Genomic DNA, 25,266 nt, shown 5'->3' on the forward strand with positions numbered 1-25,266 from the left:
CCAAGTTGGTGGAAAGTGGAGAAAGGGAAAGAGGAAATCCAACCGTGTCACTTTAGCACCTTGATTCATCACCCCACATGATAATCCTATACTAACCTTTACACCAGACATACTTAAGAACTATGGTTCAGCTCCACAAATTAAAAAAAAAAATAGAATGAAAAATAATGAAGTACAGATAAGCATATCTACACCATTAAATTAAAACCATCAAAGTGCTGAAGGAGGAAATGATACTTCCATTTTGGCCAAGTGACAGTCTAAATGCCATATTGGAATTTGCATTGCGACTGGGGGAATACGCTGGGAAAATGAAGAATCCAACCTAGAAACGATCAAAGAAGACTAAATGACTACTTGGGCATTCCTAAATTGTACAATGTGTTTTAAGCATTTGCTTAAAAAAAAAAAAAAACCACCGAAGTAACACATTTTTAAATATGGCTTTTATAGATCGCAGGCCACCACAGCAAACCATGCAAAATGAGTAGACCTTGATCTGGAGAAGGAGAGTGTGTCACTTTAAGGAATCAGTGCCTACTTTCAAATAACAGTAAAGGTGAGAAAAGGGGACAGAAACAAGGCAGGAGGAGCCGACAACTGGACATCAGGGATTCCTTCAAGTTGTTATGCTTGTTTGATAGAAGAACCTACTTCCAGTCATAACTTTCATCATACATATATATAACTCACACTTTGTTCTTGTCAGACTATGGCATATATGCAGGAATCACACCAGCTCTTACACAACACAGTTGTTTATTAGGCTGGGTAAGACAATCTAATGGCCTCCATAACACATACAGTCCTTCAAAATTCTCCACGTTGATGGGAATGATGGGAATTAGCTTAAAATGTTGTGAGAGCAATAGGTTATTTGGTCTTCAATTAGGGATTAAGATTTATAAGACGCAAAGGAGGTACAGCATACATCTGTGTGTTTACCTACATGTCCATCACAGTATTCTCTTTCCGATAAGTAATGCTTTGCAATGGAAAGAGAACATAAATCAGAGAAATTAAAGGTCTGAAATAAGAAAATGTAAAAAAAAAAAACCTCTTTCTCAGGATTTTATCATCTCCGTCTAATTATGACTTTCTCACTTCACTCTATCTTCTTAGTCCCTTCCTCTTCCGTCATATAATTTACTAGCTGATAAACCAGCATTGCCCGGGTATTTATTTATAGGGGGGAAATGTACGGACCAAATGTAATTTCTAATGTTGGATTTTCCACCTTGTAGAGTACTGTGAAGCCATTACCATGGCAACTCCACTGCACTGTACAGTAGAAGTCATTTTACGGTAGTACAGTAGAAGTCATTTTAAGGCGTAACAGGCTGTGTCTTAACAGAACACACACTCTGAGAGATGTTAGGGGTGTCTTACCTCCCCAGAGTGTTTTTTTTAGTAAGTTTTTTAGCAAGGCACATGAATTCACCTATTTGCTTTTGTGTTCTATTTACATGTGTAATTTGCATTGTTCACAACTGCTTGGCCCTAAATTCCTCACAATATCGTATCATTAAACATTTGCTGCAAATCGTTTCAAGTGTCAATTATCTGTACATGAATGTACACATACATTCATATCCTCAACCAAAACACTTCTAACATGCCCACAAACATTCCTTATACATTTATCAAACTCTAAAGGGACACAAAAGGGATCTTACTGTCTACTTGATACTGAAGTATTGGTTAAATATCCCATTTATTTTCTCAAATGCTTTACTATATTCTTACATTTCTCAATGACAGATAAGTAAATATCTGGTCTATTGACCCCTGCCCGGCATAAAAACAGCACCACAGTTACTAAATTTGGTTCAGTGTCCCCTCTCTTTCCATTTTAAACAAAATTCTACCAAATAACTTCTCAGGTGCTTTTAAGAAGCGAATGCCTTTGTATTTATTGTCTTCACTCTTACCACCCTTCCTTTTGTATAAAAGAACAATAGCAGCATTTTCCCAGGCATTAGGCTAAGAAACCATTGTTATCAGCCCATGAATTTCTACTTTCATATGCGCTCAGGATAACTTGGATGACACTAATTTGTATGTGCAGACATGTCTTTTAGCCCTTTCATTCATACTTTATCTATGCGCCTGTACTTCCTTTGGAGCTATTACATTCTCCCCCACAATATGCTCCCCCCCCTTATTTCATTTGTTAATTTATGCTCTTTACCATTTATGTCTCTAAGATTCCAAGCCTCTGTTTTCTTTATGCTATGACTGTCACCACAAAGACTGACTTCTATTGCTCATTACAGCTTTTGTCAGTTAAGGATAGTGTTTTAGTAAGCTGTAAAAAATCTACGTGTTCTGACCTAGGCTTCCCCAAACCACGCAGCAGACTCCTTGCCCTGACACCCCCCCCAAAAAAAACCCTTTTATTAATTGACTGTGAATTCTGCTCATTCACATCCAGCAAAGTCTTTCAAGGGTGAATATGCAGTCACAGACCTTATCTGGTTTGGAGGGATGCCAGGCCAATATCTTCAAACTTGGCAAGGAGCCTCTGAGAGTCACGAACCAATTAAGCGAACTAATTGTCTCCTGCAAACTCCACTCCCCTTTTGCTCCTTTTTGGGAGGGGGCATTTATTGTCCACCTGTGGCCTCACTCCCAAGTCGGCCCTTGATCCTTAGCTGTTTCCTTCTCCTGGCAGCTCTGCGCATGCGCACACTGGGAATAGGCTCCAGCTGTCCGTCTGCCTCACTGATGTCTGACTCCATAGGCAGCTGATAACTGTCAGAGGGCCCCACTTTGCCTCTGATGCACAGCCCACATCAGAGCCTTCTCCAGGATCCAGGACTGGCCCATGTTCCTTCCCAACCTCTTCACTATCCGAATCTGCTGCCAGCTCCACCAGCTGCTGGCGGGCCACAACACTAGGCTAGGATTTCAGTAATAGAAGTTTTCAAGCAACCTGTAGCATAGGGGTCCCCAACCCTTGGCCCATGGACTGGAACCCGGTCCAGAGCATGCCAAAAACTGGACCCAGCAAACAAACAAAACCCCATCTGCGGGATGCAAGAAATCCACAAAACGAGGCTCCTTCCGATCTATGGAAAAGCTTGTCTATTAGGAAACAGGTCCTTGGTACTCTAAAGATTGGGGCTGCTGTTGTAGCATTTCCTGCCACCATTGATTATAGTAATAAGGTCAAATTACTTTATGCCAGCTGGGTTCAAGAGGACATTATAAACTTAAGAGATACATGGAGGGTACTGAAACACATGTATGTTGCCTGTGTGTTTTAAATTATCTGATACAGGCAGTCCTCAGTTTATGACAATTGAACTCAAAATTTATGTTGCTAAACAAAACATTTGTTAAGTGAGTTTTTCCCCATTTTACGTATTTTTTTGCCACCGGTGTGAAGTGAACCATTGCAGTTGTTAAGTTAATAACATGGCTGTTAAAGAGAATTTGGCTTCCCTGTTGACTCTGCCTATCAGAAGTTCGCAAAATGTGATCCCATGACTCCAGGACACCACAACCGTCATAAATATGAGTCGGTTGCCAAGCTTCCGAATTTTGATCCCATGACCAGGGGGCTGCTGCAATGGTCATAAGTGGGAAAAACAACTGTAAGTCACTTTCCCAGTGCTGTTGTAACCTTAAATGGTCACTAAATGAACTGCTGTAAGTCGAGGACTACCTGTAAAGTGTTCCTGAACATGCAGTCCCACATTCCTCTGGGTCATTAGCAACTCTGCCTTGGGGATGATGGACCCTGAGGTTGGGAAATCTAGATATCATCTGCCTGAGCAGGTTTTTAGAAACCGCCCGATCCTCTTAGTATGTTCTTTTTAAACGTTCTCTGTGACTGCAAATCAGGGAAACAAAGCCAGGCAAGAGGAGTTACTACTGGCAAGAGCACTTTTGCTTTTTCTGCCGAAAATTGATGTGGGCAAGAGCAGAGCCACCAATTCCCAGTGGCAAATGATAGCCTGTTTCCCTCTCAGTTTACAAGATTCTCTGTAAATTGCTTGCTAATCTAGAATTCCTACTGAACTTCTATTCAGTATATTATCACAGCATGTGTTTGGGAGAACTGGGATGGAGGGGCAGGGGAGTCAGAGGAAAGTGAAATGCTGCTTTGGACTCTTATCATGCTTGTATCTGCCCAACTGATGAACAATGATAGTCTTTACAATTCTCACAATTCTCACGTCCTCAGATCAGCTATGGCCTGGGGGGGGGAAAGCATCAGAAAACAAAAAGAAATCTTATTTTGGGAGGTGAGAGTAGTGTGAAGCAACACCATCCAGCCATCACTCCTTTTAGAAGTATGAAGTTTTTGTCGGGCACAATCTGCCTCAGAAATGGAGCATGTGAAAAAACTGCTGCCCATTTAATAAGCAAAGCAAGAAAAAAAAAAAAAGCAAAGTTCACCCATTTTGCAAAATCTCATCAGAAAGAAAAGAGGAACGAGCACCACCTGGTGTCTGAAATATCCAGGGTCCCCCCCCCCCCAAAAAAATACTAGGCCGCTACCTTGGATACACATAATTGCTTCACCATTTAGCATGTCTGTCATTAAGGAGTTTGGGGTATAATAAGAGGAGCTGCTAAAAAGGAATTTAATTCCTTTTAATCTTCAGACAAAGAATTGAGCAGCATCCTGTAAAGAGCCTACAGCAAGAGGTTCAGTCCCCCGTTTCTTTTCGGGCTTTTTTCCTATATTCCTTTCATTGCAAGATCTTGTGTTGTTGTTGTTTTTTCTTCTTCAGTAAGCAGACTTTTGAACTTATGCCATCACAGGGACACAATTGAGAGGTGGGATTGAGGGCAGTTTCTGAATGCACACCGGGTGACAAATAAAGGTATTTATTGCAGGCAGACTTGGGAAAGCATCTCCAGCTTTTTACAGGGAAATCCTGCAAAGGTTAACTCATAAAAACCATGTTAAAGCTAACACATTTAGTAGAAGAGGAGACTATTCAACACTGAGCTGAGGAAGGCTTGTCTCATCAGATGGAAAAACAAGCAAAACCTCCAAAATAGCTAAACATGTTCTCTTTCTGGCCTCATTCATATATATATATATATATATATATATATATATGTATATGTATATGTATATGTATATGTATATGTATATGTATATGTATATGTATATGTATATGTATATGTATATATGTATATTTATTTATTTATTTAAAAAACCAGACACTGGAACATAAATCCACAGCTGTGTGTTCTTTTAGAGCGGCTTCCTTCGTTTCTCTAGCAAAAGGCAGACATAGCATTCACTCTTATAATCCTGCACAGGAACTGGAGTGGAGAGGCAATGGAAAACATGGCAAGGATGAGAAGGTGGACTCTGGCCAGCTGTCCTCAGTGATGTTACAGGCGCGCGTCAAAAGGAAAGCAATACCTAGAGTCCGTCAGAGTTGGGCAGTTATAAATAATTTAAATAAACAAATAACTAGGTTTTTTTTCAATTAATATAGAAAAACACAGAGGGTGTGCTGGTTTGAGAATTACATCTTATTTTCAGAGCTATGATACCATGGTATAGAAAATGATTAAGATATTTGGTACCAAGTCACCAGCGTTCAAGTTCTCAATGAACGGTGGTGCTCACTGTGTGAACCCTACTTTCCCTGCAACCTACATCTCAAGATTACTGCTGGGGAGATAAAGCCTGGGGAGATCCCATTTGTGGCTCCTTGAGCTTTCAAAGGAAAAAAGGGATATACAATAAATGCAATAAAGAACAGTAGTTAAAATGACCACCATCACCATAACAATGACATCCTTCTGGAGATAACATTTGGATCTCATGCAAACACGTTAGTAAGCCCATACCTGTTACATTATAAACAATTGCTATACCTTGAAAGGATCTTAAAGCAGTGGTCCCCAACCTTTCCAGTTTAGCAACCCAGCAAGGCAAGAGGGTGGATTCCATGTGAGTGTCAGGCACATGTATGAGTGCACGTGCCCGCAGCTCATACAAGTGGAGCTGCACGCATGCGCACTCACCTGCTACTTATGCGGCCCGGTTCAGAACTGGGCCATGGCCCAGAGGTTGGGGACCCCTGTCTTAAAATGAAGCCAGAGATGTTGGTAAAAGTGCGCAGTAGTGTAATAATATGTGGGAAAGACCTGGGCAGAACAAGCCAAATAATGCTGCCAAGGGAACAATCAAATCAGAGACAATACAGCCTGCAGCTAGATAATTGGGCAGGCAAGAGGCTCAGAGAGACCCTTCCTAGTTTCTTATGTGTTCAAGGAGATGCGGGGAGGGCGGATTATAGCAATAGCACTTATATACCACTTCACAGTGCTTTTCATCCCTTTCTAAGCATTTTACAGAGTCAGCATATTGCAACAATCTGGGTCCTCATTTTACCGACCTCGGAAGGATGGAAGGCTGAGTCAATCTTGAGCCTGGTGAGATTCGAACTACCAAATTTCAGGAAGCAGAAATAGCCTGCAGTACTGCATTCTAACCACTGCACCACCATGGCTCGCTATACTTTCAGATTTGCAGGTTTCTGTTAATGTAGCTTTACAACAAAGTAGAAATAGTTCAAATGGTTGCATTTCCTGGTCTGTTCTACCTAGTAAGTCTGACAAATTGTTTAATGATGTGTTGCAAGAAAAATACATCTATTGTACTTTACTTCCTCTAAAAGGATTCCAAAAGCAGTTGATCAGGTCAGTTTGGGTGTACAATACACATGTGGATAAGCAAAGCAGAAATATATGCAGAGTGTAAAGATAGCAAGATATAGGGTTTTTAATACCATATTGTACTGCTGGGGTGGAGAGACTGGCAGGAGGACTTGGGGACAGGAGCTTGGAGAGTACTGAACTGGCTGCGAAGAGGACTGCAATGCTGGGACCGGCTAAGAGATGAGCAGGAAGGGAGAAAGGAAGGGAAGAAACAGGCATGAGAAAAGGGTGGGGGAAAAGAAGAGGAGAAAAGGTAGAAGGAGGTTAGTAACTATATATACATACTGATAAGCAATTTAAAATAGCAATAGCAATAGCAGTAGACTTATATACCGCTTCATAGGCCTTTCAGGCCTCTCTAAGCGGTTTACAGAAAGTCAGCATATTGCCCCCAACAATCTGGGTCCTCATTTTACCCACCTCGGAAGGATGGAAGGCTGAGTCAACCCTGAGCCGGTGAGATTTGAACCGCTGACCTGCTGATCTAGCAGTAGCCTGCAGTGCTGCATTTAACCACTGCGCCACCTTGGCTCTAAAAGTTCCAATAGCAACTGAGCTATTCCCACAACCATCTCCCCATCTGTTTTAAAGAGAGAGAGAGAGAGAGAGAAAGAAATGGGTGTTCTGGAAAATATTTCCTCAGAGGGAAAGGACAGGAGCAATTGCATGGTCTCTGGGGAACCTGAGATTATATACATATGGATTTCTCCCCCATTTTCCCGCAAGGCAAACATCCCAGCAGAAGCAACTGTGCATACGTCCATCCAGCCTCATAAAAAATAATGACTACCAGGTTCTTGAAACACTGCTGAGTTCAGGAAGCAAACTTCTCCGCCTGTATTTTAGACCATCTTCCCGATTCTTTGCAAAGGAAAGCTTTGCAAAGGGAAAAAGTAGTCATTTCAACTCCAACCAGAACAATCGTTTATTTATTTCTACATGGGAATTTTCGCACAATCTGCAATTCTACAACAGCCCACTAGGCTGGAACACATACATTTGAAGCAACTCAGAATAAATGAAAGCTTACACTTGCTCTGTTCTTTTTCTCCTGGTCAGAAAGCAAAAGGGAATAAATGTCATTGGATGGTCTAGAGCAGAGGTGTCAAACGTGGGTCATCACAGCGGTGTCACGTGGCGTACTGTGACTCCCCCCCCTTTTGCTAAACCAGGCATGGGCGTGGCCAGGATGTGATGCATCCAGGCCACAGGCTGTGAGTTTGACAACCCTGGTCTAGAGGGATGCTATTGATAAATTATTTTGAGGATGTCTCCATGGGCTTTCAGAAAAATATCAAAAGGTCTATACATTCTAACAAATCAGGGAAGTAAACAAAAGGGTTTACCCTAATCTAGGCATCCTCCAGATGGATGTACTTCAATTTTCAAAATTGTCAGCATCAGCGATGCTGGCTGGAGGTTTTAACAAGTTGAAGTCAATACATCCAAAAACTGCTCAGATAAGGGAAAGCCGAAGCCCTCCCATAGATTTTTAAAAAATTATATTGCTTTGGGTTCTTTTTCTAAGAGAGATGAACGACTGGCCCAATCTCGCCTAGCTGGCTTTCATGCCCAACTACATAACATCATCCGTCTTAGTGAGTGTAAGGTTTGCTCTCTTTTTATAAACAGTAGATTCCCCTGCAAATATCGGTATTGGGGTGTGTGTGTGTGTTGTCTTTCTGTGTGTGCGTATGTGTGTGCTTGTGTTTCTCTGTTTCTTTTGGTAGTTCTTGATTAGTGTATACTTTCCTACTTGTTTGTTTGCTTGATTAGGGTATTGTTTTCTGCTTCGTCTGGTGTTAATTCCTACTTATCTGGATGTTGGCTGCTGGAGATGATGTGTTCTGGTATTTTGGTTTCCTTATTAGCTTTTTTATTGTCACTTTTGACTGGTGTTTAAATGTGGTTTATCTCTATGTGTTTACTGATGGCTGATCTGTCAGAGTGCCAAGCTTCTAGGAATTTGCTAGTGTTTTTTTAGGTTGGCCTAGGATATTCAGAGCTGGTTGAGTCTGTCCATGTGTGGTAAAACTAAGAGGTTTCCATTGTATCTTTTGACTTCTTGGTGTTCATGACTGCACCCTGCTAGTCTTCTGTCTGTCTGCCCAACATAATGTTGGACTCCTTATACTCTCTCTACTCCTGTTTTATCTTCTTGGGCTAGCGGGTTGTTTGGTTTGCTTAAAATATTCTGACGTGCCGTAGTTGATTTGCGTTCTATGATGATAGTGCGTGATGTAACCATCTGTTGGTTGTTTCTGAGATGTTTTTGATGTATGGAAGTATTATCCTTGTGTTGGTTGTGTTGTTGAGTGGTCACTTTCGTTGCATGGATTCTTTTGCTAGTTGTGGGTCTTTGGCTGGAAAGACTGCTATGACATCAAATGAAACAATGATCTCATTTTCTTCTATTAGGTCTTTTCTTTTCTGCAAGTATTATATGGGAAGATAGAATATCTCTGTGAGATGTACAAGCTTCTTTGTAAGTTTTTAACTGTATTGTATGTTGGAGTAGCGACACTACTGGATGAAGATATATATTGGGACTTGGGGCTTCCACAGATGTTTGGGATGATGGGTTTCTCTACTTTCATCTGACCTTTCTTGGTTGGGTCATTAAGGGATTTCTTGCTCAGGTTGCCTAGTTGTCTAGTTTCTGCATTGACTTGGTGTTTATGGGATGCAGTAGGAATCAAGTGGAAAGGTCAAAGATGGAACCATCCTAACAGTATCTGATATACGCTTCTTCCTTTAGTAGAAGCACTCAGGGTAGTGACTCCTAAGCTGGAATAATGGCTCGAACAGATCCCAGGAGCAACATCAGAGCTAATGAAGGAGAATATCCAAAGTTGAAATGAGGGATCCTTGATGCTCTTTGAGCTTGATTGTTTACTTGCAGACGTTTCATTACCCAAACTAGGTAACATCATCAGTGCAAGGGCTAGCACTGATGATCCAAAGGTTCTATTTCAAAAGGCAACTGAACTTTCTTTGTTTTTCCTTGAAGGCATTTCACCTCTTGTCCAAGAAGCTTCTTCAGTTCTGATTGAATGGTGGCGAATGGAAGGAGTTGAATTCCTTGCAATCTCTCTGAGAGTCGCCTGGGCCACTTGGAGGTTTATCTGTGCCCTCAGGGTCATCTGAATAGTGCAAATAGATGTGGAACTTTCTTGGAATTGCTGAAATGACTATATTGTAAAGAGGAGATAGGTGGCATTGAATCCCTTCCCCTCTGTTGAGAGAGGGCTGTTCAAATTTAACATCGATGGCCCTTTTGACTTCTCTTTTAAACCAACAGTCCTCTCGGTCCAAAATGTGAACTTGTGTAGAATGTGGCTGTCTTCAAAAGAGAGAACTTTGTCTTTCAAATTCAGATGGGCTGCTGAATCTTGTCTTGATAGGTTTGTTCCTTCCCTTCACCACCATTCAGTCAGAATTGAACAAAATTCTCAGATGAAAATGAAACATCTTCAAGGAAAAATAAAGACAGTCCAGTTGCCTTTTGAAAAAGAACCTTTGGGACAACCATGACATGGACGACTGAGAATCTCCACAGACACTTAGCACTGATGATATTACTCAATTTGGGTAATGAAACTGAAAGAAAGAAAACAACCAAGCTCAGAGAGCACCAAGGACCCTCTCAACATCAGAGCTGTGCAGAGCAACAATTAGAAGAGTGTAGTGCAAGATATGCACAGAAGCCTCAAATGCCAACATAGGTCTCTGGTAGAGGACCTGAGACTGAGGAAGACACTCTTGGGCCAAGAGAGGATTTAAAAAATAAAATAAAATGTAGGATAAAATATACTACCAGTAATTTACTGTATGCCCAATGAAAAAGAAACTGTTGGGTTACAATTCTTCATCTAGAGTAGAACCATGTATGCAGCAATGAGTTTCACATTTTGTTACCACTCGGTCGCCACATTTTCCACATGCGCCTGCTTCACAGGCACAAGTGCCCCTTCCACACATGCACCCGGCCTTCCGTGGATGCACTTTACTCACATGTGTGCCTTCTGTGCATGCACCCAGCCTCAAAAACGTGCCTAAATAGGACGGCATAGAGCCAGGGCTGATGGGCTGGCCCACTCGCGATTTCCACTCTTGGTTCAGGCGAACTAGTCCAAACCGGCTGAATACCACCTCTGCAGGAATATATCCATAATGTAAAGTTCCTTTCCATGAATTTTCACTTGGCTTTAGTTAATGGCCTTCAAATCCTGGATACCTGAGGTCTGCTCTCTCCCATGCTACTGCTGAAGATACACAGCCCATTAAAAGGAAAAGGGGGGGAAAAACAGAGGCAAAGTGGGTGCCCAGAAGGGAGAAAACCTTTTCCATGTTTTTTTCTTATAAAATATGGTATCTGTCTGGCTAGCTCAATTGCACAAAATTGGTACGCTCCAGGTTCCATCAATTAAACAATGCCATCTCTTGAGACCATAGAAATACACAACTGCTCTATAGCCGCACTTGCTTTCTGGAATGAGGTTCCTACTAAGATTCAAATGGTTCCCACCAGTGGTGGGTTCTGGATCCCGTTGCAACCGGTACAGTTCAACGGGGCTTGGCGTCCACCACATAGAATGCGCGCAGCACACACATGCATCCTTACCTCCTGCGATGCTCTGTGACGCCTCCGCAACACTCCAGCTGCTCGGCGGAGCATTGCGCAGGTGCCATACGCTCTGTGCGCAGAAGCGCCAAAGAGCTCAAATACAGGTAAGGAGGGTGGATGGGTCCTCTGTAGCACCGGAACAGAATGGTACCAGGTGATCCCAGCAGGCATAGATACGCTCGTACCAGGGCATACCGCCTGCAACCCACCACTGATTCCAACTCTATTTGCATTAAGGACTCTGAAAACTTGGCTCTTCATGCAGGCCTTTGGCAAGGGACGACCAATGCCTCTTTCTTTCTTTCTTTTTTCTTTCTTTCTTTCTTTCTTCTTTCTTTCTTTCTTTCTTTCTTTCTTTCTTTTTTTTCTTTTTTCTTTCTTTCTTTCTTCTTTCTTTCTTTCTTCTCTCTCTCTCTTCTTTCTAATTTCGAGTTTGTTTCCTTTGCCATCTCTGCTTTATGTTTTGCATCAGTTCTATGTTTTTTTCTATTGTCCCCTTATTTTTATAAGGTTTGAACCATCCGGAATCGCTGTGAGTCAGGTGGCAGATACATTTTAATCAGCATCTTCATCTGGACTAAACTGGTAAGTATATTGCCTAGGTCCTGCAAGCGATACGTATTCTACAATGAGTCAGGCATTGTTTCTGTGCGGCACAATAAACTCAGCAGGGCGAGGTATCAGGGCAGGAGTCGTCCATGATAACATGACTTGACAATCCTCCTCTTGATCTAGCTTGAAGCTGAAAAAGCTCAATTTTTCTTGAGCATGCATGTGGATACATGACATCAAGAAATATAAGTGGTGCCACCAAGATGCAACCAAGGATCAAGGATGAGCAGGCTCCTTAATTCAAAACCCTTATTTTCTACTATGCAACTCATGAAAAGAAGTGCCGGCCGACACAGTCTGAACACTCATGCCTGATCTGAAGCACCTTTAGCGCTCAGACCATCTATCCAGCATGTCCCTAATGAAGAAGCTAAGGAATTAATGTGCCTATTCTTCATATTTCTATTAATGCATCCTGAAAATTTCCTTGAGAGGGGCAAGTTCTTCACTGTATTTCACTACATCTTGAAGGATCCAACTGAAAAATAACAAAAACAAAAGAAACCAAAAAAACAAAAGAATAGAAGAGTTGGAAGGGACCTTGGAGGTCTTCTAGTCCAACCCCTGCTCAGGCAGGAAACCCCTATACGGTTTTCAGACAAATGGTTGTCCAATCTTTTCTTTAAAAACTTCCACTGGCAAGTTGTTCTGCTGACTAATTGTACTGTTAGGAAATTTCCTTAGTTCTAGGTTGCTTCTCTCCTTGATTAGTTTCCACCACTGTTTTTGAAAAGGAAGATAAATACAGAAAGTGTGCACCTCTGCTCTGTCCCTATCAAATATAGACGCTAGAGAACTTAAGCCTTGTTTAGAAGAAAATAAAAATCTCCTACTCGAATGTTTGAGGGTCACTTCAGAATATACCTGACAGGAAGCCAGGCATGTCCCAATTTGTGCTGCAATCAAAGCAGAAGGGCGGGCCGTCTAAAGGGGACGGCACACAAGGTCATAAACATTATTCAAGCTTCGTATAAACATCTGTGAGTGCCCCATTGGCCACCACTTCCTCAGCAAGGAGCCACACGGAAGAGCTCACCACACAGTGGTAAGATTGAATAATGACTCACCTGTGATATGATGTGATTAGTCATTGCTGGCTGTTGCTGCGGTGTGGGTGGAAGTGGCTGCTGCTGCAGTTGCTGAGCGCCACACGGCAAGAGGCTTCGGCCAGGCTGCACAGAGGAGACTTGACTGCAGGCTTCAGGAGTACTTAGAGAGAGACCTTCGTTTTAAAACAAAAACAAGAACAAAATGGTGTGGGTAGGTGTGAGCAAAGAATCTGCTTCATTTCCTGACAGAAGTGGTGCCAGGAGTCAACAGTGCCTAGAAAAAAAAACACAGAAGGATTTCAAATCCTGGACTCTATGCAGGAATATGCCGTTCTTAGTTCTCTCTGAGCTTGCTTGTTTTCTTACAGATATTTCATTACCCAAACTAGGTATCATCATCAGCGTTGGTATCTCTAACAGAACACCAAGGACTCCTCATTTCAACCCTGAGCTGCAAATAGTTTCCTTTATTGATAGAAATGTGTCTGAACGTACTCCATTTCTACTCAAGCCTTCCTCTGATTAGTTTACCTGGTCCAGGTCCGAGCTGAGATATTCTATGAAAGGATACTCAGCCCTTTAGCTTCACTGAAATCTTTGTGATAAGTTCAGGTTTTACTGATTTTGATACATTCTTCTGAGCATCTCTGAGGAATCTAAAAAAAATATAGCTCCATAGCAAATTCATGATAGAAAAAGGGAAATCGTGCAACCTTCCATCACTGAAGCATCTTTTTGAGGGGTACCAGAAATGATCTGATCATGAAACAGCCTCTTGAAATACTTGTGATCTTTTGTTCCACTGACGACAATAAAATTTTATTACCACTACACTTGACTTGTTGAGGAAAGAATGGGATGTTCCAAGGACAGAATGTTTTAACCTTGAAATGATTAAAAACAACATCCTGCATAATCCTATATCAGACTGAAAAGGCTACTGTGAATGACATCCAACCAGCAAATCTTATTTTACATTGTAGTAATGCAAGCAAAGCTGAATGTGGATCACATTTCTAGCTTCCTCAGAAATCTTTGAAAATATTTGGGGTTTTCTTTGAGCCTCTCCCCTCCCTCCCTCCCTCCCTCCCTCCCTCATACACACACCTCTCTCTACTACTATATTTAAAAACTGTTCTCTTGGTAATAATAAATACCTTTACTCCAAAAGTAGAGATTTCCAATTAGGAAGAAATGGCTTCCAAATAAATGTAAGCCAGAAGATGAAAAACAACATGTGAGCAAGCCATTCTTATGTATACCATACATCCCAGTCAAAGAATCTGGTAAAATTAGAAATATTTTTATACTAAGTGCAAAGATGACGCTTTATCGGATGCTAGCCGTAATTATTTCCCTATATTCACAGAGTTCTAGATTTGCATCAGTTTCACTTCTCCAGAAGGTCAAAGGGCAGTGTGGTCAACAGAGCACAGGGACTACGGAGCATAGGGCCCAAAAAAGCAGAGATGGGAGGGGGGACAGGCAAATGGGGGAATTGAAGTGCCCCTGAAGTCATACGTTTGGGCAGGCTACCAAGGGCCCAAATTTCGATCACATGACCGTGGGAGCTCTGCGATGGCTGCAACAAGGACTGGATATATGTACCATTCATTCAATGTAGCCATAATTTTAAAGTAAATTTTCAATTTACAAGATGGGGAAAATTTAAGTCTCTTAGAACTCTGATTCTGCCTGCAACCAAGATATGGTGCCATCCCACATGTGGTTAATAACTATCCTTGACAGAGTATGAGACAGTCCGAATCTACACAGTAGGCCTCAAGGATAAAGTTGGATTCCAAATCTTATACAATCAAATCAAATATTTGCCTGGGGGAGGGCAAAAAAACTAGGATCTGATTATTTTATCATCCTATTCTGTATCCCTTCCTCTGGGTTAACTCTAAGATGAGTCCTTTTTTTAATCTCTGACAAACTTAATATTCTAAACAAATTCGCCTCCCTTCAAAAGCCCCTTTTCCCTGTACAGGGAAGGTTTTCAAAGTTCCGTTTCTGACCGTAATTACAGTGGCATTTGAGCAACAGCAGGCAATGACTAGTTTTTACTCCCACAGGCATTCTTGCAAGGGACAGAATTATCATCACCACTTCCCCTGATGAATGCAAAGGATTCAGGAAATATATTACATTTATTTACTTTTAGTTAACAGCCCACAACCAATACCACACGGATCTCAATCCACCATACTCTGGAACTTCCTTTGGATAATAGCACTAGCACTTATATACAGCTTCACAGTGTTTTACAGCCCTCTCTAAGTAGTTTACAGAGTCAGCATATTGCCCCCAACAATCTGGGTCCTCATTTTACCAACCTCGGAAGGATGGAAAGTTGAGTCTACCTTGAGCCTGGTGAGATTTGATCTGCCAAACTGCTGGCAGCCGGCAGTCAGCAGAAGTAGCCTGCAGTACTGCATTCTAACCACTGCGTCACCACAGTTTTGCTTTGATATGGTATACATGATATATGATGATATATGATATACAATGATATATGATATATGACAGTGATGGCGAACCTTTTCTGCACCAAGTTCCGAAAAGGCACTGTGCGCGCACATTCATCAGGGACACGCCCAGTGGTGGGTTGCTCCTGGTTCAGCTGAACTGGTAGTAGCACACAAGTGTTGAGTATGCGCGCGAGTGCAACTGAACCTGTAGTAAAAATATTTGCAACTCACCACTGGAGAGAAGCTGCCAAGTGGGCATGTGCATGTGCTGGAAACGGGAAGTTCATTTTCCGACGCGTGCATGTCCACTTGGCAACTTCTCTCTTGGGGCACACGCAGTGCCTTTTCGGCATGTGCACTGGCCAGCTTGTCTTCCAGTTACTGCCGCACATGCTCACATGACGATCAGCTAGCTGACACGCATGCTCACAACGGACACCGGAAGACCAACTCTTCTGGTTTCTGACACTGTTGTACGTGCAAAAAAAACAGCTGATCGTCGCATGTGCGCCAGAAATTCAGAAGAGGATCCGGCAATGCTGCGCATGCCTGCCAACATGGTTCCCCATGCCACTTCAGGCACGCATGCCATAGGTTCGCCATCACAGATACAGGATATGATATAAATGCTCTTTGTTATAACACTGAATGGTACCCACATTAGGAATTCACCTGTACAAGCTGACTGCTCTAGGGCCCAAGCATAGGGCTGATGCATATGTGATAGAGAATGTAAATTTTTAATAGGTGATTCTGAAACAACTCTATAGGATTCTTGTGGTACATATCCTTAGGATATTTGTGCATTGTGATTTAAACTGCACATGCAATAAATAGTCCAAAGCAACTTTGTATGAAGCTGCTTTAGCCTTCCCATTTGTTATATGTCATATTTAGTTAACTATTCCGATTAACCACCAAAGGACACAGAATGATGCTGTTATTACCTATTTCATTTCATTTCATTTCATTTATTAAATTTATAGGGCGCCCAATCCCGGAGGACTCCGGGTGGCTTACAATGAAGAAGAAAAAAGAAAAGCAAAATAAGTAAAAAAAATAGTTTAAAATACACAACACACATACATTCTAATCGGGGCTGGACCTTAACACTAAGGTCAACAGCCCCAGGTCTGCCGGAACAGCCAGGTTTTAACGGCTTTCCTGAAGGCCATGAGAGTGGGCCTTCAGGAGTCATTATAAAATGACTCAGCATGTTCTTACCAATAAATTGCTTTCTTTCACCATAGGTGGTCCCTATTCTTTTCATGTATGACATATGCAATTGGGGGGGGGGGGACCCAGAACACAAGGTTAAAATAAAAGGAAAAATAACTTCACATTTTCCTTTATATTTTACTCATATTGCTAGTATTTGGACCTTAGATACCTATCTGCCTCTTGCTATTAAAGAAAATTCTATATCAATGATTTAAAAAAATGTCAAACTAAACCCCCCTTCCAAAGACAGTGCTGTATTTGCTGAAAATAGGCGGCCTTAAGGAATGGTTGCTATGCAAAAAGAAAATTATAATTAAGTAGACTTCTGTTGCAGGAACATTCAACCAAACCCACTATCTAGTCTTCTTTAAAAACACATGAAGGATTCGCCTGACACAGTCTGGTTAAAATGTTTGAAGGACGGAGAGAAAGAGGACCAAGCTTTACTCTCATTGGCTTAAGAAAACCATAGATTTGGATGTAGATATGCCATAAGCATCTGTACAAGAATCCACATGATTCTTCTTTTGTAAGTTTCTCAGGGGTTGCTCCTAAGGAAGGAAGCTTTTTTCATATATTTGCATACCCAACATCAAGAATCTGAATAATCAACAGTTTGCACCGAGGAGGGGCTGGACAATAACATAAATACTGTAGTTCTTTCCAGTTCTGTGACTGAAAGAAACATGATCTCCTTGATTAACATCCAGGAAGCTTACAAATGAAAGTGTTTTATTCTACACCTTACTGACTGACGGGACTGTACTCCAAAATATTGGATGTTTATTGGTTGAGAAGTACCTGAGGGGCCAGGAGAAAGAATTGGTGGCAGGGAAGAGGTTACGTAGCACGACTACCCAATAAGGAAAATGCTGGCAATGAAGAGGCATGAAGAAAAGGGGACATAATCAGAAACAGGACTAGAATTACAACCTCCTGGAACCCTGTTGGGTCTGAAATGCCAACCCAGACACAGAAATTCCCTTTTTGCTCTAATTATGCACTCAAACTCCTACGTTGGGGAGTAGGTAGCACCATCCAAATTGTATTCTGTATCACTCAGGTCTGTGTCTTATTATGTTACTACTCCAAAATAAGTCCAGCATGAAGGGAAATCCAAGCTGTGTGACCAAAATACAGCATATCCAATACATTTAATTATACATCTCTTTGATAATACTTTACAAAATAGTACTTTTGTGAGGGCAGAAATAACTACTTGCTTAAAGCCACCCCATGCATTTGCATTCGAGACTTCCTATCCCACAGCTCCTGCCTTCAGTCACATTCCCACACAAGTTCTTGGTGTTCTTAAGAACTTTGCATAACATATTCATGTACCAGCTGCCATGCAGCACTCCTCCACCAGTCTCTCTTCACATGGGAATAATGTGACAAGGAATAATGGAAAGCAGGAAAGGGATGAAACTTAGTTATTTGTGAGTTAATGATGGCCGAATAATTCCAAGTAACCAATGGAGATACAACTAAAGGACCAACATAAAAAGGATCAGCATTCATTGTGCATTTTATTACAGTTTTTGTACAAATGAGATAAAAGAAATAAAAAAATCTGAGAATATGAATCACTAAATCGCCCAGCAACACAGTCTATTCTTGGTGCTTTAGTTGTGAACCACATTGATTATTGCGTGCCTGCCTTGATGCTTTCTTCTGCCACTTAAAAAGCTATGCACATGGCTTAAAAATGGGTGTCATATAGCTAGATGCCAAAGACAAAACAAAAATGCCAACATTCTTTGATGCAAAAGATCAACTTTTCATGCATCTGCACAACCAGATGGGTGACAGGATTTTTCTCCAACACCATGCTATGAAGGCAGGGGAGCATGTTCGTAAACAAGTACGCCAAAAGGAAAACACGGCAAAAGAAATAAACAAAGGGATATCAGTGCCTGCCCTTGAAGTAAACAGGGTGAGTAGATGGATGGTTAAATATGAGTCATCCCAAGTGCTGTAGGAAGCAACAGAGGAGAGAGGAGACACAATGTTACTTTGTGCCACCCTCTCTATTGACACATCCCTATTTCTAAAGGTAAGAGGATGCTTTAGTGCATCTGTAAATGCCTCATCCATCCCACATATTAATACTGCATCATCCACCCCACTACATAATACTGCAGAGTGATGGAAGAGAATCTTGGAAGTACATGTCCTTCCACCTGGAGGGGAAAGAAATAACAGTATTCTGACTTACCCATACAAATAGCAAGAACCAACAAAGATACTGATGACGGTTAAATAGGATTGAAGGAACTTTTCCATGTACCACTTCTCCTTCAGAACTGCATTTAATGTTAACCAACATTTTCCAACCTGCTATTTTGTTCATGTTTCAGATTACAGGCTGATCAGCTCAATTGCTGACATGCTAGGTAGGTGAAATCACATTTCCTAGTCTTTCCTACCTACCTAAGAGATGTAAAATACATCCTTCCCAATGATTTTTCAAGAGCCACCATCATTTTGGGTTGCATATATGAAAGCCTATCCATTTTTCTTATGATATGTTTCTAGCTGGGAATGTCTATGGAGATTCTCAGTCATCCAGGACATGGTTGTGCCAAAGGTGCTTTTTCAAGAGGCAACTGGACTTTCTGGTTTTTCTTTGAAGACGTTTCGCTTCTCATCCAAGAAGCTTCTTCAGCTCTGACTACAAGCTGTCCAATAGGAACTGTCTGCAAGGAGTATAAATCCTTCCATTCTCCACCATCCAGTCAGAACTGAAGAAGCTTCTTGGATGAGAAGCAAAACATCTTCGAAGAAAAACCAGAATGTCCATTTGCCTCTTGAAAAAGCACCTTTGGGTTTACAGTGTTTTACTGAATTACCTGCCAATTAAATAAAGAAGTCTCAGAATGAAATTACAGAATTCTGAAAAGGGATTTTTTTTTATCCAAAAGTATTAGACAAAGCTTATTTCTGCACACTGTTCTCATTGGTGGTTATCATGCAACAGGACTTTGTGGTGTCAGCAGCCATCAGCATTGAAACCTGTACCAGATTGGCATGGTATGACCTATAAACAGCTCAAGGGGAAAAGGGAAGACTGAGCATTATCACTGCAGGTTGCTTTTCAATGTGAACGTTCTTTAAAGCTGACACAACACTAACAAGGGGCTTCATGAAATCCAACAAATTAGGGCTCAAAAATAAAATGTCCTTGCGTTTAAAGCAGTTCTAACTGGACTAAAAAGACAGAAGGTATTTTTGTTAAGATGGGCCAACGTTGCAGATAAAGATCCAGGCCCAGGCTATACTTAACAGGCGGAGATTGACTTTTTCTCAATATCTTGATCATCTCTGGAATGGGACAAAATCCTTGATACCAGCTGTTGCTGGCTCCATTTCTCAAAAGTGACATGCCTGCTATCTAGAGCAAATGTTTCAAGGTGGGTTTCTAGCTACCTCCTTTTGATTTCTATAGTGTGTTTTTAAAAAAAATATTTTTATTAAACAGTTTTTTCCCTTTTAAAAAAAACACAAATATCATCTTTAAAACACATTGTTAAACCTCCATTATACTCCTTTTATCCGTACATACCTTTACATACATAATACATACATACATGGATACATACATGTCTATTTTTACACATTTTTCATCTACCCATATAGTTATTTATACTTATATTTCTTCTATACATATTACTCTTTCCATGTACTTATTTCTGTACAATACATATCTTTCTATGTAAATATATTTCTCTTATAACTCTTATTCTGTACTATTTTATATACAATCTATCTTATATTTTCCCCTCTTGTTAATTATGCAGTTTTATGATTGTTTTCTAATTTCTTAATCTTTTTTCCCTTTACTGCTTTCTTATTCTTTGCATCTTTCTATAGTGTTAATGCCAATGCATAAGAGATGGGCTGGGAGCCACTGGAAGGGAAGCAGAGAGGGTTTACCCCCAAGCTGTATTCATCACAAACTTAGAATCTCTTCTTATTTTACTTGAAAAGGGGCAAATGAAGAAGGAAGAGATACCTGGCCTGGCAGTCCTGTTGGCACCATTCCCTTTGCCAATGCCGCCAATGCTGTCTCCTCGGGTCAAGATGGAAATGCCACTGAAACTGCTGGCTTTGGTGACCGGAGGCCGCAGGTTGCGCGTCGAGCCATCGGAGTCGGTGCTACTCCACGGCCGGGGCTCCAGGGACTTCATATCACTCTCCGTGCTGCTCTGGCGGCTGCCTGAAGCCCGGCTGAGGCCATCTCGGTTACCCCTGCATCAGGGATGGCAACGGTTAAAGTCATCGTGGACCAGAAAAAGGCACAGCATGTCTCAACATTCAAGATGTCAATGCTTTGGTATTGTAACAGCAGACAAATGAGCACAGGTAGCTAACACTGAAAAGGGGCCAGCTTAAAGCTACTGGCTTTCAAACAGACTGACGTGTAGGCAGATGGACTTTACAGGCTGCTCCAGGAGAAATAGACAGAATGGTCAGCGTCACAATATTTGGTGACAATCTAAGTCAAAACTGCCCTGCAGATGCACTCATAACCCAAGTGCTCTAACCAAAAATGCAGGATGAGTTCAAGCATGCCCTGTGCCCTGGCATCAGAATCCGGATATTCCCTCCTAACTCAGGTAGCAGGCATTTCCAGCAGCCTGTTTAATTTAAACAGTGTTAACTGGTGAGTAAACTGCCGCATGGGCATCACGAAACGTTTTGTGCTAGATAAGAGAGGAATATTTCCTCACGTAGCATGGACCTGTAACTGCTCCTTACAAACACTGTCAAAATACCTCAGGGCTCAAAACACAGAATCTGCACTGCATCACTAGACAAGAGCCAAACTGGTGAGAATTGGGAGCATAGCTGGAAGAAAAGTGTGAAAATACCGGCAGTCTAGTTCTTATGTGCGAAGGTACAAATGAAAAACAAGATTGTTCCTAAATTTCAGGACAGAATTAGACAGGATAATAGGAGGACGTTTATTAAAATTACAGGGAGTTATATAACAGCGAGGACAGCAGAAATGCTTAAGTAGTCTCCAAGAATACTGTTCAACGACAATTCCCCAAGAAAAACAATTCAGAAGTAAGTATGGAAGGACAATCAAAGTATTTAATACTGAAAGTCATTTAAGAAAACTTTTAATTGGCTGAAAGAACCATTCATAGGTTTTGAACTCCTTGCGCAAACTGAGATTATATTAGAATTCACAAGCTTGAAACTGAAATATACATAGCCAACACCATGTTGTATCTCAAGGCTTTATACAGGTCTTTCGGGTTCAGACTTCATGTTTACAATCCCCGGGAATAGAAGATAACTGTTTTTAAACACCAAATGCCGATAAATACAACTCCATTAACAAACTACTAATATTGGGTTCACTGACAAATGCGCGCTAGACAATTGCGCGCTGACAAAACTGCGGTGACAAAACCGCGACATCAAAGCGCGCCCACAAAAGCGCACCAACAGACAACATATTGGGACGTGAAACGTTATAACCCTAACCCTAACTGCGCTTTTGTCGGCGCGGTTTTGTCTAGCGCGCATTTGTCGGGTCACATTAATATTGGCATACAGTCCTTCAGGTAACAGGCATTGTTTAGACAAGAGTGCATTGAGAAGAGGGGGGAAAGGCTCAGTATCCAATGGTGGAAAAAGAGGAAAGGGAAGGCAAAAGGAAGGATTTATTGATCCAGTAGGTATAAAATGTATATCTTTTTGCAGAGGTGTTCTGTAGATGTAATTATCTGAAATCTCTGCTATAATGTTTGTTTTAAAGTTTAAACTGTTAGTTTAAAAAGATTTGATTTTGTTGCATCTGAAAGAGCTCTTAAAGGATATTCATTTAAACAGCACTGAGTTTGTAGACAAAGAGTTACATATTCACAATCCCCCCCCCCTTCATTTTCTCTAGGTGGATACCTTATTATTGAAGATGATCAATGCAGACTGCTCTTATTAAAGTATACCAAAGCAATCCATACAATTTAACTGCTTGTTTTCCCAAGATAGCAAAAGCAACATCAATAGATGAGTTACATGCTAAAGGTAACCATGGAAAAAGAGTAACACAAGAGAAGAATGAAGATTCCTTGATCCTGCTCCTATTTACACATTTATTTCAAGAAAATAGAAAATTACTGCATAAGCTTTGGCATCACAATTTAGGATTTGCAAGGTTCTTTTCTCTTATATTCTTAATAAAACTTTAGAAAAGGTAATTAGGATTTGGTCCAATGTATCTTGGGACATTGTGAATTCATCCAATGAATATCAGCTTTTAGATTTGACATTTTCCGAAGATTTCTGTTCTATTCAAGCTGCGGAATCATGGAGATACTATACTTTTAAGAAATTATAAGCAAGGTCTTTCTTTTTTTCCCAAAGTCAGCAGTTTCAAGTCAAACAGATTTAAAACTTTGAAATATTTGGTAATATCTTTGGTACGGTACAAAGAACTCCAATTACTACTGGCATTATAATTGATTTTTTCCTCCCAAAGTCCTTCAACTTTAAATTACAAATCTCAGTATTTTTTCCATTTGATTTTCATCAATTTATTTTTGTCCCAATATTTCAACATCTATGAACATCACACACACACACACACACCAAAATAGCAGTACTGTCTGGTGTGTTTTTCAGGTGACTTTTCTTCTAAATTTTAAAACCCAAGATTCTGACCTCATTTTTTTTTCACGCGTATGGTGCCAGTTGCCTTTTTTTAACAGTAAAGCCAAGTTTTCTACATACATTTCAAAGAATATTTTTTCTAGCAATTTCATGGCATTGGTAATACACTCTGGGCAATTTTACTGCAACAGCTAATGAGATGATCTATATGTTCATCTTTGATCTTACGTAGTTGGTATTTGCTCTAATTTAAAATATGTCCAATTTTGGCTTTGATGATTCGTAGCCTGTTGTACTGCCATGATGGTTCTTCTGTACTTTTTCTTTGAAAGAATTCCAGCTTTTAGCTGCAGCCAAGTCAAACATTGATGTGATTTCCCCTTCAATGTCATGTATACATTGACTATGGAGAAATTTAGATTTTCTGGCAATAAATTCGTTTTCAGTGCTTTATATTTTTAATCTTTTATGATTTGATTGTTTTGATTGTTGTTGTTGATCCTTAGGGGTTGTTTTGTGTGTGTGTGTGTGTCTGTCTGTGTGTGTGTGTGTCTGTGTGTCTGTTGGGTGTGTGTGCTTCTTTAATGAAGAGGCTGAAGGGAGCAACCTGAGGCTGAATCTTAACAAAATAGAAGTTGTTATTGACATATTCAGCCAGGTGAATGGTACTCATAAAATGAACCTTTTACTGAAAAGGTAACGTGTGCGTATGTGTGTATGTATTCTAGGTGGTTTTGAGCTCATTTTCATAGTTTGGATGGTGCTCCTTCAACCCAGCACTATAAGTAGAGCTCAACTGACCCTATTTGCTTTCACTAGTAAGCAGACTCTAAACTTCAAAGGCTCTAAAATTATAATCATACATATTTACCCAAGATACTTTGCCAAAGTTCTGCCGCCCTGAGCACCAGATGATCCCAAAATGGAAGGCCTTCTCGTAATGGCATCCTGACAAATATAAAGCCCTAAAACCATTCCTGAGGACTTGGGGTATCACGAGAAGACACCTGAGTTTCTTAAAGAAGTTGCAGCAATCTGGATCACTGGGCTTTTAAAGCATCTGCAGATTTTGCTAGTTTAGTTTCAACATTTCTAAATGTATGGCTGCTTTACGAATGTATGGCTTTGGGTCTAATTTGATATTTACTTTCTACACTTCTCCAGTGTACCAGCCCTCTGCACGCCCCGTTTTTTGTGAAAAGCAGGGCATGCAGAGAGTTTGAGAGGCCTGCAAAGTGCTCCTGGACATTTTGCCTTGGGGGGGGGGGGGGATGCAAAACAGGCTGTTTTTTGCCCTCCCCAGCCCCCTGGAGCACTTTGCACTCATTTTTGCCCTCCCCAGCCCCAGGAGCACTTTGCAGGCTCCCAAACCCTCTGCCCGTCCATTTTTAGGAAGTGGGCGGGGTTTCTGTAGGCCAAAATGCTGAATTCAATGTATAAGACGCACCCAGATTTTCATCCTCTTTTGGGTTTGTGTGTGTCTTATACTCTGAAAAATATGGTAAGTTGCTACAAAGCTTGGGTTCCTGGACAGCATGTCGATGCCGAGAACTGGATCCCTTCCTTGCCATGGCACTTCTGATAGGAATAGGAGTGGTCTGTGAGTGTATAGAGAGACTTCAAGAATCCCCTCCCCCGCATTAGCCCATCCCTTCACTTATTTGAAGAAAGAGTTGATGCCTGCTTTTATAATGCATTGCTGGATTCAATTAAAAAAAAACATCAATGTTGACTATTATTATTGTTTTTTCTTCTTCTTTAAAAGCATAATTAAGCTACAGTGAGATGTAGACTTAACTTTCTCCCTCTTCATTGCAAAAATCCTTTTCAAAGAACTGTTCAGCTCAACTACTTTGCTGGCACACGACGACTACTCCATCCCTTTGAAGAGAACAGATAGGTATAGAGCAATAGTTCAAAGCTTAATCCCAGGCATCTTCTCCATACTGGGCTGAAA

General features: G+C 41.0%; 1 protein-coding gene across 1 annotated transcript in view; it reads right to left on the reverse strand.

Annotated features, from left to right (window-relative positions):
- The window catches only part of R3HDM2 (R3H domain containing 2), a 97,175-nt gene that overhangs the window by 25,708 nt on the left and 46,201 nt on the right, over nt 1-25,266 (reverse strand). The window contains exons 13-15 of the mRNA XM_032211108.1: nt 20,698-20,933; nt 13,006-13,160; nt 6,771-6,872 (exon numbers count right to left, since the gene is read on the reverse strand). Coding sequence (XP_032066999.1) covers nt 6,771-6,872; nt 13,006-13,160; nt 20,698-20,933 — 493 coding nt within the window. The remainder of the gene's footprint in view (nt 1-6,770; nt 6,873-13,005; nt 13,161-20,697; nt 20,934-25,266) is intronic.

The sequence above is a fragment of the Thamnophis elegans genome, chromosome 2 (genome assembly GCF_009769535.1).
Source record: "Thamnophis elegans isolate rThaEle1 chromosome 2, rThaEle1.pri, whole genome shotgun sequence".
Classification (NCBI taxonomy): domain Eukaryota; kingdom Metazoa; phylum Chordata; class Lepidosauria; order Squamata; family Colubridae; genus Thamnophis; species Thamnophis elegans.